The following is a 21562-nucleotide window of genomic DNA, read 5'->3' as shown; positions in this document are numbered from 1 at the left end:
TTCTTTAGTTCTTTACATATACATTTTTTAACATCTTTATATATATTTTATTGCCGTTCTTTATTCTTGTTGCATCTCTTCATCTCTCCTTCTGTCCTGCAAGCTTTCTGCAAATTCTTGTGCACCTCTGGATCTGAGAACAGTCTGTTTTGCTCCCCAGGTATAAATATTTTAAGCACAGCTGGATGTCTTAACATAAATTTATAACCTTTTTCCATAGGATTGATTTTGCTGTATTAAACTCCTTCCTCTTCTTTAAGAGTTCAAAACTTATGTCTGGGTAAAAAATATTTTTTGACCCTTGTATTCCAATGGTTTATTGTCTTCTCTAATTTTATTCCTTGCCCGCTCCAGTATATTTTCTCTTGTCGTATAACACAAAACATTTACTAATATGGATCTTGGTTTTTGATGTGTCTGTGGTTTCGGAGCTTGTGTTCTTTCTACTTCCTTTCCTTCCTGCTTTTCTGTCATTCCCAGGACCTTTGGGATCCATTCTTTTATAAGTTCCTTCATGTCTGTGCCTTCTTCATCTTCCTTTAGGCCCACTATTTTTATGTTATTTCGCCTACTATAATTTTCCAACATATCAATTTTCTGAGCTAACAACTCTTGTCTCTTTAATTTTTTAATAATTTTCTTCCAATTTTCCTCTAAAATCATTTACTTCCATTTCTACAGCCGTTTCTCATTCTTCCACATTTTCTACACCTTTCTCTATTTCTGTCATGACCAGCTCTAATCTTTGCACTTTATCTTCCGTTTTAATTTTTCTTTTAATTGCACTAAATTCTAATGTCAACCATTCTTTTAATGCTTTCATTTGTTCTTCAAGAAAAGCTTTATCTATATTCTGTCCATCTGTTTTACCTTCTATTTTTATGTGATCTTGGTCTTCTTCCTCTTTTTCTGTGTCTGAACCTGTGTTTGTGTCTTCTTTTTTTCTTTGTATCTGTGTCTCTTCTGATTTTTCTGATGAGTTGCTTGTCTCACTTTGTCGGGTCTCTTCTTGCTTGGTCTCTTGCTGTTGGCCCTCTTCTTCTGAGCTGCTCATCTGTTGAGCCTCCTGCTGCTGCTCCTCCTCTTTCCTTTCACTCCGTCGACTTTCTTTCTCACCTGGTACTTCACTGCCTCTCCTGCTGCTTTCCTCATCTTCCAGCTGAGAGCCCTGGTGTCCGGCATCCCTCACCTGATCGCGCCTTTGTTGCCCGCTCCCTGGCTGAGCCCCCCTTCCATCGGTGTTTTCCTTCACCTTAGATTGTGCACTGTGCACTTTCATTTGGCTCAGAGAGCCATTTTTGCAGTCCACCGGTCGGGGGGTCGTGACTCTGCGGGGCTGTCACCAACCTCGGAGATCGGACACTCTTCTCCACCACAGATCCCTGTTCCTTCGTGCAGGTAAGGACTTCATCTTTCTTTTCCGGTGTCTTCTTTTTTTCCTGTTTTTACTTTTTCCTTCTTGGGTGCCATTTTCTTTCTCTTCTCTGCAACTTTATCTTTTATTTCTTATATTTTGTAGTTATTGAACTTTGTCTTTTCTGAACTTTTTTTCTTCTTTTCTGGAGAGGGCTGGTTTTACTACTCCATCACGTGACTCCTCCTCTTAGCCATCTATTTATTCTGACATCTCTGTGCCTGTCTAAGAGTCTTTTGAATGCTCCTGTTGTAGCATCATACTCCATCATCCCCAGCAATGCATTCCAGGCACCCGCCACTCTCTGAGTAAAAATATTGCCTCTGATATCTCCCCTTAATTTTCCTCCACTCACCTTTGACCAATATCCTCATGTGTTTACCACTGTCACCTCAGAAAAAGGGTGCTGGCTGTCCACCCTAGCTAAGCTCCTCATAATCATGCATATCTGTTATCTGTAATTCAAGCAACTGGCAAAATAATCAAAGAAAATAAATAGGTGAAAAATACAGAAGTTTAAAATTTGTGTTAGTTCGCTAATCCACGCAACACACAATCTCAAGCAACCAGAAAATTCACTTACCTGGCAATCTACCAATCCCCATAGGTGCAGATATCAGGGGTATTACTGTCCCTCTGTTTAAAGTAATTTAAGCTATTTTATTTTTTTGATTTGTAAAGTTAGCTTTGCATTCTTGATTAGGAATGATGTATGTAAAAAATATTTTTGGGAAAACCACATCACCATAAATATAATTTGTTCTCTAGGTCGTGATGCTAGCTGGAGGACAGGAAAAATTGCTGCTTGATCCGTTGTCTTTAGTGATTGGAACTGAGCTGCAAAATTATGCAAAAGCACGTTTGGAAAGAAAATGGTTGCCAAAATTTCTGGCTTCACCAGAATTCACTGAGAGGAACCACATCCGGGTACAGTAATCCTCTACACTGGCCATCCTGTTAAAGCAGGCTCTGTTGAATGTCATGTTATTTATAAACTATTACTGAATGTGTAAATCCAACCTTCACCCATAATTAGCATGCATCACTTGCATTCTTGGATAAACCAAAATTAATAATGTACGTGATCAGCTAAATGATTTTTTAAAATTGCTGCAATTTTCACCAGTTAAATATCGTTCAGTTTACTAATTTTCCTTCCCAAGTCATTGATCTCACATATTCCAGTGTGGTCCTCCATCTTTCAGTTCCTTGCCCACTCACTTAACCAATCTATACCTCGCTGCAGGCACTCTGTGTCCTGTGCACAATTTCCTTTTCCACAGAATTTAGCATCATCTGCAAACTTCGACCACAGCAGTTATAGAAATAGGCCCTTCACCCCCTGCTGAGCTTCTCACTCCCACTTAAATAACTCCTTCAAAGAGCCAGCACATATGTAATGCACTGAATGGCCTTCTGCTGAGCCATGCGTTTCCATGTATAAAAATAAATTCTTTCAATTGCAGCTGAAAGGATCCAAAGAGGTTTCATTTAATTTTTGGTGCACTTTATTGGCCACAAGTTGTTGGGAAATGCCAGAAATTCAGCATCTTCCTGGTGACATTTCTGAGCATCAATTCAGGAACCTTGCAGAGATGCAGAAGTTCTGAAAGTGGAACTGCTATCTGAATCGCTGCTGACATTCACCCAATTCCTGAAATTGAAAAACAAGGTTCAGAAAAATGCATCTAATCATTCTTTTTTTAAAGATCAAATTGTAAATGCTTTTTAAATTTGGACCTGCAGCACGGTAACAGGCCCTTCCAGTCCACGAGCCCATGCCGCCCAAATACACCCAATTAACCTACAACCCCCACATGTTTTGAAGGGTGGGAGGAAACCAGAGTTCCCGAAGGAAACCAGAGTTCCCGAAGGAAACCAGAGTTCCCGAAGGAAACCAGAGTTCCCGAAGGAAACCAGAGTTCCCGAAGGAAACCAGAGTTCCCGAAGGAAACCAGAGTTCCCGAAGGAAACCAGAGAGTTCCCGAAGGAAACCAGAGTTCCCGAAGGAAACCAGAGTTCCCGAAGGAAACCCACGCAGACATGGGGATGACATACAAACTCCTTACAGACAGTGCCGGTTTGAACCTGGGTTGCTAGCACTGTATTAGAGTTGCACGAACCACTGCACTAACTGTGCCGTCCCGTAATGCTGACCGTGCCATCGATACCATAACGTTTTATTTCTTGGTGTCTACTCTTTAGGTTCAAGTGGAAGATGTCGTGGAGGACCAGATGATAGAGAAAAATAAGAAGAAGCGGGAATTAATGAAAGTGAGTCCTCGTACCTGAAATGAAATATTTGGTTATCAAATAAATGATGTATCATAAAGTATAATCTTTGGATATGGTGAGAATTTGAGATGTGGTAAGGAAATCCACAGAGATTAATTTAGTTTTTCAGAAAAATGATGGAACTCTTGACGTAAATCAAGAGATGTTTTATCAAATGACAGGTCTGGTAACTCACCTAAATGACTATCGACCAGTGGCACTCACGTCCGCAGTGATGAAGTGATTTAAAAGGCTAGTGTTGAAGTATTATCAGCTCCTGTCTGAACAGTGACATGGATCTGTTCCAATTTGTCTACCACATCAGCATTTCTATGGCAGATGCCAACTTTTATGACTACAGTTTGCCATTCAACACCTTCATCCCCTCAAATTAAATCAGTGTGAACTCTCAATAACCCACTGTGTAATTGGATCTTTGATTTTCTCACCTCGAGACACCTGTCAGTTTAGATTGGCAAAAACATCTCCTCCACAATCTCCATCAATACCAGAGCACCACAGAGTTGTGTACTTAGCCCCCTGCTTGACTCACTTTACACCTATGACTGTGTGGCTAGGTATGACAACAACACCATATACAAATATGCTGACGATACAATAGTAATGAGCTGTATAAAAGCGGCGATGTGTCAGCATTCAGGAGGGAAATTGAAAATTTATTTGAATGGTGTGCTAACAATAACCTTACACTCAATGTCACCAAGACCAAGGAACTGATGACTTCAGGAAGGGAAAACCAGAGGTGCACTATTTACTGATCAGAATTCATTGTCATGAACAAGTCATTGAAATTCGGTGTTTTGTGTCAGCATCATCGTGTAAGCATTCATATTATAACCATCTTACAACATTACTATAAAAAAATAATAGTGGATGAAAAGTGAGGCAGTGTCTTTGGTTCATTAATCATTCAGGAATCTGATAGCAGCGGGGAAAGAATCTGTCCTTGTGCCGCCGAGTGCTCATCTTCAGGCTCCTGTACCTTTTCCCAGATGGTAGCAGAGTGCAGAGGGCATGGCCTGGGTGGTGGGGATCTTTGAGGATAGAGGCTACTTTTTTAAGGCACCATCTCCTGTAGATGTCCTCTATGGAGTGAAGTCTGGTGCCTGGATCAGAGGTGGAAAGGATGAGCAAATTTAAATCTCTGGGAGTCACTATCTCATGAAGACCTTTCCTGGACCCAAGATACTAATGTCATTGTGAAGAAAGCCCGTCAGCACCTTGACCTCCTCAGGAGTTTGCACAGGTTCAATATAACATCAGAAAATCTCTACAGATCTGTAATGGAAAGTGTGCTGACTGGCTGCATCACAGCCTGGTATGGAGGCTCCAATATCTCTGAGGAGAAAATCTTGCTAAAGGTAGTGGACATAGCCCAGTACATCACAGGCAAAACAGTCCCCACCATTGAGAGCATCTAGATGGAATGCTGCTGTCGTTGATGATCCAAACCACCCAACACACGCATTGTTCTCATTTCTGCCATCATTAAAGAAGGATTCATAACACCAAGTTCAGGAACAGTTGATACCTGTCAATGTTCAGATTCTTGAACAACAGACTAATTCAGAGACTCATTTAAGCATCCATTAGCTCATTTTTTATTACTGTATATTTATACAACTGCATTTGCACAGTTTGTTTAAAGTTCATGTTGCGTACAGTTTACAGTTGCCGGTAGAGAAACATATCCAAAGATTATACTTTATGATGCAGGAAAAGAATCTCAGGGCTGTACGAGATGTCATGTATGAACTCTGTCAATAAATTTGAACTTTGAATATTGAACACAATTACTATTCGTTTCCTTCAGCGCATAACCAACAAATGGATCATCTCATTTAAAGAAATCATTACATTCCGTAAAGCGTTGTTAAATCCAGTAACAGCACTACAATTTCAGAAGTTTGTGTCACTGAAGGGAAATCTGATGGAGAATAATGTGGTGTTCTGGCTCGAGGTTCAAAAATACAAGGTAAATAAAACTCAAGATAATGGCATCTAATTAAAATGATAAAGTAATCGCAATTATTTTCAAGCATGTCAGATATATATCTTGAATTACAGTGAAAATATTTTTCATTATATATTTTTTCAATGTGGGAGTTACTCGTGAAGTCATCATGATGTCCATTCCTAAACTTGCCTTGAACTGGTGAACCACTTTCTTGAATTGCTGTAATCCTTGCGACCAAGATAATTGTACAATTGGGTAGAACAGTGTGGCACTATTACAGCACCAGTGACCTGGCGCTGTCTGCAAGGAGCTTGTATGTTCTCCCCATGTCTGTGTGGGTTTTCCCACCCTCCAAAACATACTGGGGTTGTGGGCTAATTTGTGTGTAATTGGATGGAATTGATACAAATGACTGGTATCTGCTTTTACAGTGCTGTAAATAAAATAAAATAAAAATTAAATTAAAAACATTTCAGGATTGAGACCAACAATGAAAAAGGACAGATGATGTATTTCCAAGTCAGGAGGTAGTACCTGCCCGTAGTGTTGTTCCTATGAATCTGCTGCCCTCGTCATTCTGGTTTAAAAGGGATTGTTAGAATAGCCTAGGCAAGTCGCTGCAGTGAACTTGTAGCCTATACCTACTGCCACCATGGTGCGCTGATGGTGGAGGGACTGAATTTTAGGTGCCAATCAAGTGTACTCCTTGATTCTGAATGCTTCTTGAGCTACTTGAGAGTTGATGGAATTGCACACATCCTGACAAGTGCAGAGTATTTTATATCGCACCCGAGTTGTGTCTTGTGGATAATAGAAAGGCTTTGTAGGGTCAGGAGATGAGTCACGTGTCACGAGATTCCCTCTCTGATTTGCTCTTTCAGCCATACTTCGCTGGTCTAGTTGAACACCGAATTTCACGACTTGTTCATGACAATAAATGTTGATAGTGATGGATTTGGCAATGGGGCCAATGAATGTCATGGGTAGGTGGTAAGGCTGTTGTTCCAAAGAATATTTTCTGGCATTGTGGATGAGTGTGCGTGTGCAGGGGTGTGTGGGTGTATACTAATTTCTGCTTCTTTAATAGAAGAAAAGAAAATCCTCACCCTTAACCTCTCATTTTATTTTTTCAGGACTTGTATCATTCTCATGCGAGTGAGGAAATGATCCAGAATAAGATCTCTGTCATCAATAATTGTTTCATCAATTCCAACATACCACCAGCGGTGCAGATTGACATCCCATTGGAATGCGCACAGAAGATCATCAGCCACGGAAAAGAGCAGGGACCATACATCTTCAGAGAAGCACAGGTATATGAGGCGAGGGAGGGCGAATGGCATTTGGGGTGCAACACGAATACTTTACCTGGAAGAAGATGACGTGAAACTCATCCAGTCATTATGCTACATAAACTTTGGTTGAGGTCTTGTCTAAATGAAAATGACTCCAATGTAATGATGCCCTTTTGAGGAGAAGGTCAAGTCTTCAATCCAAATCACCCTCAAGACCTTGTCGTGAATCAAACATTTTGTTTTTAATGGTGCATATCTATATGCTGATAGTAAAACAGAAACTACTGTAAAAAGTCATGAGGTCAGGCAGCATCTGAGAGCATTAAAGAGAAACAATCAAACAGATGTTTTCATCAGAACTGGGAAAGAGATAAATGAAAGTTGGCCTGGCTTGCTGAGCAGGTCCCATCACCTCACGATCAACAGCTCATTAAACGAGACCCAAATGCTGAATGTGTGGTAATCGAATATTCCCCATCACAGATATTCCCTTTATTCTGCACATCCTTCCCCAACCTTCTCTCCTGCTGAAAACTATCTGACTTTCTCTGTTCTTATGCCAAATCCCAGAACTGAAAAATCCAAAATGTTTTCATAGAGGCTGCTCAACCTTCTGAGCTTTTCGTTAATACTCAAAAGTGCTGGAGAAAGTCCGCAATTCCTGCAGTGTCCACAAGACCTGTTAAATTTCTCCAACATTTTCGTGTATCCTATGGATGCTGCGGGACCTGCTGAGTTTCTCCAGCACTTTTGTGTATTTACTATTACAATCACAGCGTCTACAGACTTCATCGTTTCACTTCTGAGTTTTTTTCCAATACTTTCTGTTTATCATATTTGCAGCAAAAGAGAGACACCCCCAGAGTCACCAAGCGTACGTAGATTCATCTCCAGCACTTACGCAGCCTCCGCAGCCACCCAGAATCCAAACCACTGGCAACCCGAGCTCCAGATCCAAGCCTTCAACATGGTCAGGAACCCTTTCTGCGCCCCCTCTCATCCCAGATCCAATACCTGGTACCCCTTCCACCAGTTTCAAGCCAGTCTCCAGTAGACCACAGCCTGGCGTGAGTCTCCCAACAGCATTCTCCAGCAGCCCACAACCTCCTTGGATTCCATGCCTCGAATCGTCAGCATGGTCTTGCAGCTGCAGAGCTCTCTTAGTGGTCCACCACTGTGGTCACCGTCCCGTGGGTCTTATCCTTCTCAGACAGGGGGTGATCTCCCCATTTTCTGGTGCCCTGTGCCAGTCCTCCGCTTCACTAGAGTCTGCAAGCCCCTGTGGCTGCTGCCACTCATCATCACTGCCAGCTTGGGCACAGACCCCATGGTCATGGGATTTTAAATACAACTACCGATGGCTCCTTTGATGGGCTGTTCAAATCCTGCGCAGAGCTGACATTATTGTTTTTTTCCTTTATCTTTTGGATGTATTTGCCTGTATACAATTGATTCATTATGTAACCGACATTTATTATGTATGCTTATATATGATAAAATCAATAAAAGAAGACTGGATGGTTGGACCCCATGGGAGCGCTGTATCTACACTGCTCAATCTCTGTGGATCGCACCAGCGGCATTGCTGTCGTTACAGTGGCTCAGACAGCACTGTCATTTACAGACAACAATCCCAGGAGATCGTGTCAATGGGTTGGGGGGCCGGTGTGGAGTGTGGAGAGAGACTCCTATGCCACTCTTATGGTTCTGTAGATTGACGTCTGATCCATATCTCTGCAGCAACTGTACCACACTGTGGTGCAGTTGGCCAGGATGCTCTCCAAAGAGCTCCTGGAGAAGGTTGGCACAATGGTTGCTGGTAGCCTTGCCCGTTTCAGTCTTCTCAAGCAGTGCAGTCGCTGTTGTTTCTTCCTGACAATTGAGGAGATGTTGAGTGACCACAATAGGTCACTAGTTAAGTGAACTTCAAGGCAAGATGATATACTGTCATCTCACAACTCCATTAACAACCTTTTGCTCATTTCACACCCACTCTTGACATGTCCTTAGTCATTGCACCACTCACTGCATCACCTTCTCCCTTCCCATCTTATCCATGACTTCAGGGTCAAAACAGTGATGGCCTTTTACTGCCCATGGTCGCTGCACGTCCTGCTGAGTTTCTCCAGCACTTTTGAATAATTGTTTATTTGCCTGGAACTGTCTGGATCACAAGAGTAATGAAATTTACATTCCACAGATGGCAGTTTTTGATGCTCTATTCCAACTGTGGCCAGCATTTTCTGAGTTCCGACAGAGACTTGAAATTGATGCCATCCTTCCTGCTTTGAGGAGCAAAGGAATGAGTGAACAGGATAAAAAGAATAAATTTCCAATGGCCAAGAGCTCAACTGAGAAGATGGAGGTAATGTGATGTACAGAAAGTGACTGATTTGGGTGGGATGCCAAAATCTTTGTGGTATCAAAACTCAACTCCAAATCACCCACACCTGAATGGAGGCAGAATTGGAGGTGGATAAGCCAACCCATTCCCCAAGTGCTGGGTGTTCTTATTTCAGACTAGCCACCAAGTATTTTGAGGCTTAGGAACCCGGCATCAAAAGGGAGGCAGGGAAGATGACGTGAAGAATTGTATGCTTGTTAACCAGAGGATCATCCAACAGGTCGGACAGGAATCTGCTTCGAACAAACGATAATCCTTGCGCTTGTTCATGGAGGGTCATCTGGCCAGGCAGGATGATGTTCCACATGTCAGTCAAGGTTAGCCCACTCACATGTGAGGGTACACCTTGCAATTGGCTTTCTGGTCTCATTTGAGCCAGCCCCTCTAGCCCACCCCATGGACCAGCTCACTCTCATTTTGGCCTGAGAGTGAACCCTAGTTTCAGTCCAGGTTGTGAGCTGTGGGCGACGCTGGAGAGTCAATTGTACGGTGTGTGCCAGTACGGGTGGGGGGGGGGGGGTGGTATTGTGCCTTATTCTTGTTATCAGTGTAATTAGATTCTATATTTAAGTGGGATACTGTATCTGCTAGTTAGAGAGGGATGACAGGGACTTTATTTCATCTGCATGTTTAACCATGGGAACAGCGATGAGCAGCGATCTGTGCATTTAACTGTGGGAACTGCAAGTAATGGTGATCTGTCAGGAGTAGTGGGTATTGTTTGGCTGCGTCCGATGTGTATGGATTGTGTGTCATTTCTTTGTGTGTGCGTGTGTATAAGGATGATCCCTGTGTAAATAAAGATCCTGTTGGCTATTGAACTGAGTTCAGAGTCGTCACTCAACCCTCTGAACTGGTTCTCCACATCACAGCACTCTACCAGCTCTCCGAGCCAGAAAGGCAGAAATGTTTCCTCCTGGATCACTTACTGCCCTTCTGCTCCTGGTTCCCCCTGCAAATTTGACTTTCTGGGATCTAAAATCAAGCTCCAACCCAAGGATTTGGAAACAAACAACCCTCAGGGATACCACCACTTTCCACCATTATCTGGACAATTCTGCCCTTCTCTGTCCCTTCTCACAACATGTCTATCATTTGCAAAACAGCAAAGATTTCCTCTTCAGCTTCTAACAAAGTAAAGATTTGTGATCTCAGAAGTCCCAAGAACCAGGTCAAAATAATCCACGTACCACCATCTCTATTCCCACCCCACCCCACCCACTTGCTACCCCAGATTCAAACAAGAGGACTTGGGTTAAGGGTGACTGTTGTGGAAAAAGAATCAACTACCGACACCAGGGTAACGCTTCAGAAGAGTTTTATTAGCAAGATATCTTGGAGAGCATGCCCAGCACCCAGCCTGAGCTTGCTCTGCTCACAGCCAGTTTTAACAGAGTTTATATACAATAAATGGCAGTGCATTCCTGCATGTGGGCTTCCTGTTGCGGTCAACCTGACAATAGTTTATCATTGTTTCACAGAATTCCAAAGCTTATCATGTCTGCAGATAAGCTAGCACAACCTTGAGGTTCCCTGCCTCCACTTGAGCAATATGCAACTGACTCTTGTATGTTCTTGTAAACAACTTGTGGGTGAACCCTTAACCCTTTGTGTTCAGATTTTCCTCCACAGTGAAAGGGGAAAAGTTTAGGGTGAACTTCTTCACTCAGAGTGGTGGGACTGTGGAACAAGCTTCCAGCTGAAGTGGTAGATGCAGGCTTGATTTTAGCATTTGGATGTATAGATGGGAGAGCTATAGACTGAGTGCAGGTCAGTTGGACAAGGCAACAAAAAGTGGTTCGGCGCAGAGTAGAGGGACTGTTCTATGGTTCTATAATTTCTCAAGCTTTAGATCATCCACTTGTTGGTATATTTGACTTCTTGGATGGTGTTTCAATATCATAAAAGGTGCTCACTGTGGGATTGGCAAAATGCAATTGATTCCAAGCCACTGTGGAATATTCCATTGGATTAAAGGTATAATCCAAGTTGGTATAACAGTTCAAAAAACTGAGATTGAATGAATCAATGAACCTTCTTTATCCCAATATACCTTGTGATAAAAGTGCATAGCTGCAGACTCTCACCAATACTTCAGCAGATAGCTGATCTCAATTATGTGTTAGAAAGTTGAAAACTACAGACCTTTTCATTTTTCCTGGATCCTACTAGGATTGGGCAATAAATGTCTGGTCAACAGTGCCCTCAACCTGAGAATGACTACTTAAAATATGTAAAATCAGAAGAAGGCAGTTGATGTGGTTGTCCTTGATCAAGTCCTTGCCAAAACATTGGTCGTCAATATACTTGCTTTGATTTATTTGGATATGTTGTTTTCCATTGGGCTCCAAATAAGTAGAGTAAAGGAATTTTCATAGTGAGGGTCTGGTAAAGTACGACTAGCTCATTTCACATCCCTGTGTACAGGAGATTTGAGTGGTGAGAATGTCACTTAATTCTTCTTAATCCACAAGATATTAATCAACTACAGTAAAATACCCGTTATCCAGAATTCAAGCAACTGGCAAAAAATATTTGCGGAAAATAAATCGGTAAAAAGTCCAAAAATTAAAAACTGGCAGCCCCCACCCCCCCAGCGGTCAGTCCACTAATCATACAACACACAATCTCAACCAACCGAAAAATTTGCATCCAGCATCTACCAATTCCCACGGGTGCCGGATACCATGGGTTTTACTGAATTGAATTGTGCAGCCAAGCCTGCTTGCAGGAATGTGCATTTAATTACAGCGAGTTGCTGTTTCATGTTGTCTCTGTCTATACGACTTGCTGCTTCTGGCAAAAGTAATTCATTGAGGATGACTTTTGGGATTTTATTTTTCAGACCAGTCGAGACTTGAGCAGCACAAATACCAGTCAACCACATTACTTGGAAATCGATAGCAGGTCCACTGGAAGTCAGCTGTCTCTCAAGGGTGGAAGCGGTAAATCGAGAAAGGATCACAAGATAATAAAATCAGAAAGCGAAAGAGACAGCCAACAGGTCAGACAGCATCTTGGTTAGAGAGACATAATTGTGTTTACTTGGAGATGGGAGCAGTGCATTATTTATGGGGAGTGAAACATGGAAGTCTGGTGATGCTGTGATTGTCATAAAAACACACAGTAAATGCTGGAGGAACTCAGCCAGGCTCCCAGTTTCCGTAGGAGATGAAGATATATCACTAAAGATTGCAGCCTGAGCCCTTCTTCAAGATATGACCTTGAAGAAGAGCTCAGGCCCAAAACATCAGTAATATATCTTTACCTCCTATGTATGCTGCAAGACCGGCTGAATTCCTCCAGCATTTACTGTGTATTTTTACTATTTATGGGGAAAACCCAGGGATGCAGCCTCGTTATAATTTATTACATTCAATTCCACCAGAACTAGCCAAATGACCGAGAACTTCAGAAGGAAGTTACGAAATACATATTGGAAATACCTGGAGAGAAGGGGATGGGTTTGGATGAGATGGGAAGTCACTGATTGCAGCAGGTAGAGAAGGGAGTACTCCTGTTTGTTCTCATCCACAAGGAATGCTGTAAGAGATTCTGGGCTGGAAAAAGTTATGTCCCAGTACAAGCGCAACATGTGCAAGACACAAAGATGCTGGAGAAACTCAGCGGGTCACACAACCTCTATAGAAAGTAAAGGGTAACTAATGTTTCAGGCCTGAGCCCTTCATTATCTTGATGAAAGGCTTGGGTCTAAAACGCTGGCTACCCTTTACTTCTTATAGATGCTGTGTGACCTGCTGAGTTTCTCCAGCACTTGTGTACCTTGCACTACAGTCGCAGTGTCTGCAGTCTTTCCTTTTTAACGCCAAGCACATGATGTAGTGATTTGTAGTAGAGGCAGCAATCGTTCCTATTGTGAGTCCACCTCTGAAAATGTCTGAGGGCAGATATTTCATGTTATCACAAATGGGAATGTTGCATTTGTGACCAAGGCTACATTGGGTGGCAGAAGAGATGGCCAGTGGTCCCCAGCCTGTTGGTGAAGTGTACAGGGTTAGGACATGCTGTTGGTGAGGCAGAGACCTCCTTTGGGAGCCTTAGAGAATCAAAAATTTGAGGGGATGAGAGAGGTGGAATCCGAGACCAGAGGTATCATGGTCTTGGGGGAAATGGCTGGGTTGAAGGCCTTGGAAGCCGGGATAGCATCTACATATGCGATCCCAGACAGGCACTGCACTACCAGACCTCATTTGCCGTTGTCATTCCCAAGATAGCTCGGACTTGTGCAGTCTGATATAGAAACTGCATCTGATGCATGAGTGCAACTCCGAGCAGGAACTAACCCCTCAAACTATGAAGCAAATTGGCTGGCCAGTGATCAAAATTGTATTTAATTGTGTCTAAAGTTTAGTCTTGATCAAAAAGTATTACATGAATCATTCTCTGTCTCCTTTATCTTTCTGAGAAAGCTGCTCTCAGTCATATTTCTGGCCCTCAAACTTGGGAATCATGATATTTAAGTATTTCTCAGTCCACTGTGAGAGCCTGATTTGATTATACCTGTAAAGGGACTAAATGGAAATAAGGTGAGGAATTTATAATATGGAAGAAAAATATTACAGATCCTGAAAACCTAATATGGAAATAGAAAATAAAGTGAATAATTAAGTGCAATTCTTGAATGAAATTGCAGTCAACAAACATTGAAACTTGGTGGAAAATCACCAACAGTTTAGCTTGAAGATCTTGACCCTGGAGCATTCAAACTAAGTACCATTGCCTGAAGAGGGCGCACAGTGAACCGGTGCGGACTCGAAAGGCCAACATGGTCTGTTTCCGCTCTGTAAATGGTTATATGGATATAATTCTTTTGAATGGTGCGATTTTTCTGTGTTGTATGCAATAATGTCCATGGAAAACTTTTGTGAAGCTTGAACTAGGACTTGGGGAGTAAATGTGAAATCCACAGTGTTCCCCTTAAGTTCTCTATGCATCTGACACATTAAAGTATTGACACATTGGGATATGCAGACTTGATGTCCATTGACATACAGGATGGGGCCAGAGACTGCTTCTGTGATCTACATGAATGGCCCTGAGATTTAAGGTGCCCAACAATATGTGTTAGTTTTGGTCAGGTTAAGTTTAGGGGAAGAAAAATGATGCGCCTCAGATTCAGGCTGTATTGGGCCTGTGTTTTGTTGAGAAAGTGTGAGGTTAGGTGGGTTCAAAGAGAGACGAGTCTGGACACAAGGGTTTGCAATCAAATATAACTTTATTAACACAACAATTAATGAGAGAGAGCGCATGGGAACATGCATGCACAATTTATAAGGAAGCATGGGGAAAAAAATTGTAATGGGAAACAAACAGAGGAGAACGTTAAACAGTACACAATTATTAATTCATACAGATGATGTAGACATTGGGATACTATAAGCAGGGGTTATACACACCCCCTGTGGATCTGGTACCATTGTATCCTCAGGGGTATACGCATGCTCTTGGACCCCTGGTCAGTTGAGAGGTAGATCTGGTATCACTGAACCAGCAGGGGTATATGCACGCTCTCCGTTCCCTGATTAGTTGACAGCATGCCTCTTTTGCCAGTATTGATCTTTAGCAATTTGAGCTATAGCAATACCATGGCTCAACTTCAGTGCAGTGTGCACCTTACTCGTGACACTTCCAAGCGGCATCTATAGTAGCAACCTGGCATGGAGCAGTATCTGTGACTATCACCACAGGGCAGAGAGAGCAATTGTTCTCTGTGCTGGTGCTAAATACAGGGCTCTAGCCAATAAAGACGCTAGATGATTTGAACCAGCCAATGGCAAGGTGTGCACTGAACAGTGGACGGAGCATAATCTTAACTGACACGCCACCTGCAAACCATAGATTTGTTTACAGCTTGTAACTTTGAGTGAAACAAAAAGTACACCATGTACTGACAGGCGATGTGATTTTTGAAATGAGTTTTAGATGGGGAGGTCACGTGACCACAAGCAATAGGCAGGGAGGCCATGCCTCCTCCACACACAATACTGGCTGACTATGAAAATACAGTCAAACCACTGGTATCCTGCACCTATGAGGATTAATAGACATCGGAAAAGTGAATTTTCCAGTTGCCTGAGACCCACTCTTGCAATGCCTGACCAGCATTAGGAATAAATAGCTGAAAAGGCAAAAGACCATGCAAAATATAATTTGTCGACCTTAATTATGTAAAGTTCACTTTAATCATGTAATTCTCTTAAATTCAAACCCTGGTCACTGGCACTGTAACAGCGTTGCACTAACTGCTACACTAACCTTGCTGCCATCATAATTAACACCCCCCCCCCCCACCCAGGTTTACAGATAAAGCCTTACTAATATACTTAATATTATAATAATAAAGATAAAGACTCTTACTAAGCAGGTATAAAGAGACAATTAAAGGGAGTCACCCCAACGGCGAGCAGAATCAACCAGCTCTTCGTCCTGGGCCATTTTATTCAAACACATCTTTATTTAAACAGCTGCTATGAACAAAGCACAGTGAAGGTCTTCCGCTGGCTGGATATTTGCTCCCGTCTTCACCAAAGGTTTATGTGTTACTTCAGAGATCATTTACTTTTATAACTGTGAACTTTAAAAAATATATATATATTTATTCTTGTTTTACTTTTTAAAAATTGATTTATTTTCTTTTTTTTCTGGTTGCTAGTTGCTTGAATTCTGGATAACAGATTTTACTGTATTTTAAATACTGCTACATTTTGACTTCATCTTGGGTGATGGTTGGTGACATGGGGGTTAGCCAAATGAACTGTGGCTGGAAAATACCTCTAAGCTAGGCAGGTGGGCCAGGGGAAGATCCTGGGGATGTGATCCTGAGAACAAGCTCCTTGTGAAGATTTGAAAGTGGTGGGTTCATGAGCTATGTTAACAATCCTTCCCACTGGAACCTGCTGATCAGATCTGACTGTACAGGTGAAGGTGGGAATCCACAAACCTCGTTCATGTCAAGCACGGATCACTCAGAGATACAGCATAGAAATGGCCTTTGTCCTGTTGAAGCCATGCTGGCCATTAACTATTCATTTACACTAATCCTGTTATATTCACCCTACATTCTCATCACCCAGATTACATGCTCACTCACACACTAGGGATCAATTAAACTTATCAACCCACATCTTTTGGATGTGAGAAGAAACTGGAGCACCCAGAGGGAGTGCAAGGAGTACATCCAAACCCTGTACAGGCAGCACCAGAGGTCAGGATTGAACCTGGGTCTCTAATGCTATAAGTCAGTGGCTCCACCAGCACTGCTGCTGCGCAGAGGTAGCCTTGCACTGGATGAGCATGCCCACCTGTCATATAAATGAAAAGCACTGAGTTGTGATGCTGAGCCTCTATTCTCTTGGTCGTGATAGCTGCTCACTGATAATCCAACACCCCACCCCATCAGCTTTTTGCTACCTGCCCCATTTTCCTCTATGACTGACATGCCTTACCTCTCCAGACATCATTTGCTTGCAAAAGCTGAGCAGAGCAACGTCCTTCAAGTGAATTTAGGCTAACTCTATCGCACAATACAATGGGCCTTCTATACAATGGAATTAAATTTAAATTTAGACATACTGCATGGAAACAGGCCCTTTCAGCCCACAAGCCCTTGCCACCCAATTAAGCCCAATTGACCTCCAACCCCGGTACGTTTTAAAAGGGAGGAGGAAGCCAGAGCCTCCAGAGAAAGACCACGTAGATACAGAGAGAACATACAAACTCCTTACGGACAGCGCCGGATTCAAACCCCGATCCTGATCGTTGGCACTGTAACAACGTTGTGCTAAACACCATGCCAACTGTGCCACCCCTAAACTGAGGAAGATCCTGGATGGAAAAAGAAACATTTGTTGCCTATCAGCTGGTTATCCCTTTTGATAGATTTCTAGGTCAAAGTGATATTCTTTGAATTTGCAGTGAGCTTAACCTTGGAATCATTACTGCATGAGAGGCCATTCTGCTCATTGATTCCATGCCAACAAATTTTTTAAAATTGCATTAATGTAGCACTTTGCAAATGTTAGTTTAAAATGCATGAATTGTTATGTTGAAATGCAGATGCCATTCTATTAATCACAAGAGACCGTTAATAAGCTGTTTCTTTTTGAAAGGCGATGTTGCCAGATGGACCACGGGTGAAGCTCGTGTTGACCACGAGTGAAACTAGATTCTCTGGACAGGTGCAGTAATCAGAAAATTATTTGTTTGACAAAAAAAAATAAGGACAAAAATGGAGATTGGCTAAGAGTTTAATTGCTGGAGTTGCTCAGTGTTGGTGGTGTGGTGGTTGATGGGTTCCAACCCATTCTTTCACTCCCACAGATGCTGCCGATCCACTGAGTTCTTCCAGCGGTTTGTTGTTTTGCTTAAGATTCCAGAATTTTCAGTCTCCTGTGTCTCGTGGATAAGAGTAGTTTAAAGATGAACAACTGAAAGCCATTGGTAACATCTGAGTCCTAAGAAATATGTTTATCAAAGACTATTGTATCCAAGAACTTTTCATCATGAAATATAGAACAAAAATAATTATGTTTACTTATAGAACTAGATTTCTGATTTATTTATTTGCATATTTATAGACATGGAGTCCAATTTTTTAAGATCAGTCTAAAACATTATAGGTGCTGAGCTTGAAGACAAGATTGAATATTAATTAAAACTTATGCAAACTGGGTATGTACCAAGTAGGTGAAGATGTGACATTGAAGGAGGCCATTTGTCCCAACATGTCTATGCTAGTTCTTGGAGCAACCCCATCATTCCAATCCTGTACTTATTTCTCTATCTCCCATCCCTATCAACTGCCCGACCCTCCTACTGCCCATACACCAAGACAAATTTACAGTAGCCAATTGTCCAACCAATCAGCATGTTTGGAAGTGGGAGAAATCCCAAGCTATCACGGAAAATATGCGCACTCCACGGAGTACTGGAGGTCAGGATTGTGGACAGCCGCTTTTATTGGCTGTCTGCAGCCACTGAACGCGCTACGATGCTGTTGCACATGTGCGAGTCCCCGTGAAGCTTGCTAGTTGAAAAGGAGACAGAGCTTGGTTGGTGGCGGACACCATTTTCCAGAGGCTCCTGTTATACATTGTATTGTTGAATATAACAGTAAAGTATTCGTCAGAGGTTTGCTGTTTTCTGTGTGGTTATTTGATGCATCAACAAACATGTTTGTTGGGCGCTACCAGTTTCCCCAATAATCACGAAGACAAAGACTGAGGTGAACGATAGGCTTTTTATACAAGAGACTGCTGGCCCGGGTCAAGGCTAGGGAAAATGAGGAGAGGGAGAGGGTACTCAACCTTTTTGGCCTGGGTCACATGGGAGGAGACTAGGGAGGAGTTAAGGAGAGGATGTCATCAGGAATGGTCACCCCCTCTTTTTAAATAGAAACCATCGGGAACAAACAGAGAACCGGGGGAGAGAAAATAAAACAGACGAGAAGGTGGACGCTCCCTCCGACTAGAGGTTTAGTTGCACAGGTGGCCTCCTTCTGCCTGACTGCCAAGGGACTGGCACGTCTGTGCGGTACTCTTCCGGAGAAGAGGCCGTCGGGGGAGAGTCCGAGGCAGGAACCGTCAGGGTGGGGGTGCTGGCGGGGGACTCCCGGGGTAATGGGAGGGGTCTGCTGCCTCACGGGGGGTAGATTCCTGGACGTCCGGTGGTGAGGCAGGCGGCTCGGACTCCAGGGTCGAGCTCTAGTGCAGCACGATTGGATCCTCAGCGTTGTTGGTGGCCGGCAAGGCAGTTTCAGGGTCTCCAGCCCTTGCCAGGTCTCATATCGGCACAGTGTCCTCGTGGCCATCAGGGTACCTCACCAATGCGTATTGGCGGTTGGTATGTATGAGGTGCACTGCTTCCACCAGTGGGTCCGTCTTATGGCCCTTGACGTGCTTCCGTAGCAGAACCGGCCCTGGGGTTGCCAACCAGGGAGGGATGGAAGAACCATTCGCCAATCTCCTCGGGAAAGCAAAGAGGTGTTCATGCCGTGAAGAGCAAAACGTCCTGCCAGTGGGACACTGGCATATTCTTAGACCTGAGGGCTAGGAGCACTGCCTTCCAGACGGTGCCATTCTTCCTTTCCACCTGGCCATTACCCCTGGGGTTATAACTGGTGGTCCTGCTGGTGGATATGCCTCTGGCTAGGAAGTACTGTCACAGCTCCTCAATCATGAACGAGGACCCCTCTTACTATGAATATAGTCGGGGTACCTGAACAGGGTGAAGATGCTGCATAGCGCCTTAATAACTGTCGTCGAGGTCATATCTGGGCAGGGAATAACAGGGGAACCTGGAGAATTCGTCCACCGCTGTCAGGAAGTAAGGGTTTGTATTGGAGGTTGGGAGGGGGCCCTTGAAATTGACATCGAGTCATTCGGAGGAGCATGTGGCCTTAATGAGGTGTGCTTTTTCTGGCCAGTAGAACTGTGGCTTACACTCAGCGCAGATCTAGCAGCGTCTGGTCGTGGACTGGACGTCCTCAATGGAGTACAGGAGGTCCCGAGTCCTAACGAAATGGTACAGCCTTGTGACTCCGGGGTGGCACAGATTATCATGCAGGGCCTGGAGACGGTCAAGATGTGCAATGGCGGACATCCCTTGTGATAAGGCATCTGGGGGAATTGTTGAGTTTACCCGGCCGATACAAGATATCATTATAGGTGGATAACTTGATCCTCCACCTCAGAATCTGGTCATTTTTGATTTTTACCCCACTGTTTTGTATTGAACATGAAGGCAACTGCCCTCTGGTCAATCAGTAGGGTAAACCTTTTACCGGCCAGGGGCGCACCACCTCAATTATTGCTTGTGCCACCTCCTCGATGGAGGAATGCCGTATTTCGGAACCGTGCAAGGTGCGGGAAAAAAACGCTATTGGCCTGCCTGCCTGGTTTAATGTGGCGGCCAGTGTGAAGTCTGAGGCATCACTCTCCACCTGGAAGGGGATGGATTCATCCATGGCATGCATCATGGCCTTTGCGATGTCTTCTCGCATCTGGTGAAAAGCAGCCTGGGCTTCCGCCGATAATGGTAAGGTTGTGGACTTAATCAGGGGGTGGGCTTTATTGGCATAGTTGGGCACCCATTGTGCGAAGTAGGAAAACAGCCCCAGGCACCTCTTCAGTGCCTTTAGGGTGTTTGGGACTGGGAGCTCCATGAGAGGACACATGCGGTCAGGGTCAGGGTCCGGGGCAATGATACCGTGTGCCACAACCTATCCGAAGAGGGCCAGCTGGTCTGTATTAAGCACACACTTGTCCTTATTGTACATCAAGTTGAGGGACTTGGCCGCACGTAAGAAGTTGGCGAGGTTAGCGACGTGGTCCGACTGGTCGTGGTCGCAGATGGTGACATTGTCGAGATGTGTGAACCTTGCCGTCAGCTTGTGGTCCTCCACCATTACGGCCCATTACCCTCTGAAAAGCAGAGACACCGTTAGTCACATCAAAAGGCACCCGCAGGAAGTGGAATAGTTTTCCGTCGGCCTCGAATCCCATGTAGATTCAATCGCTCGGACGGAGGGGGAGTTGATGGTAAGCAAACTTGAGGTCAATGGTCAAAAAAACTGTATTGCGCGATCTTATTGACTAAGTCGGCTATCCGGGGTAGCGGGTACGTGTCCAACTGGGTGAAGCGGTCGATGGTTTGACTATAGTTGATCAGCATCTGGGGCTTGCCCGCCCCTCTGACCACGAGGACCTGCGCCCTCCAGGGACTGGTGCTAGGGGCTATGATCCCCTCCACCAGGAGTTGTTGAACCTCAGCCCAGATAAACTGCATAATCCTCTGTGCTATAGCGCCTACTCTTGGTGGTGATCGGTTTGCCATCCGGGGTAATGTTTGCGAATAATGACGGAGGGGCCAACCATAATGTGGTGAGACCACACGATGGTGCTGGAGACTGGGTGCTTGGTTGGGGGTGGGCGTCTGAGAGCTGGGGGTTGTGGACGGTCAGCAGTTGGGGGCCTCCGAATGCCATCATCACACTCTTGAACTGACTCTGGAAGTCGAGGCCCAGGAGGATCGGCGCGCAGAGCTGAGCATAATCAACAATACAAAATCATTGTAATGCTCCTACCCCCACCATTAGAGATGCTACACAATATCCCTGGATACAAGTCTGTTGGTCCTTCACTGCCATTGATACCGCTCCGGTTATCGGCCTGACAGGA

General features: G+C 43.9%; 1 protein-coding gene across 6 annotated transcripts in view; it reads left to right on the top strand.

Annotated features, from left to right (window-relative positions):
• The window catches only part of LOC138755109 (regulator of G-protein signaling 22-like), a 158211-nt gene that overhangs the window by 115506 nt on the left and 21143 nt on the right, over positions 1-21562 (top strand). For 5 of the 6 annotated variants that reach the window (XM_069920412.1, XM_069920413.1, XM_069920416.1 and 2 more), the window contains 7 exons: positions 2183-2341; positions 3620-3688; positions 5523-5684; positions 6800-6979; positions 9162-9326; positions 12211-12369; positions 17495-17563. In XM_069920412.1, coding sequence (XP_069776513.1) covers positions 2183-2341; positions 3620-3688; positions 5523-5684; positions 6800-6979; positions 9162-9326; positions 12211-12369; positions 17495-17563 — 963 coding nt within the window. The remainder of the gene's footprint in view (positions 1-2182; positions 2342-3619; positions 3689-5522; positions 5685-6799; positions 6980-9161; positions 9327-12210; positions 12370-17494; positions 17564-21562) is intronic. The other variant, XM_069920414.1, reaches the window with a different exon arrangement.

This window comes from Narcine bancroftii, chromosome 2 (genome assembly GCF_036971445.1).
Source record: "Narcine bancroftii isolate sNarBan1 chromosome 2, sNarBan1.hap1, whole genome shotgun sequence".
Classification (NCBI taxonomy): Eukaryota; Metazoa; Chordata; class Chondrichthyes; order Torpediniformes; family Narcinidae; genus Narcine; species Narcine bancroftii.
The sequence above is the reverse complement of the archived record's forward strand: the minus strand, read 5'-3'. Positions and strand labels throughout refer to the sequence as shown.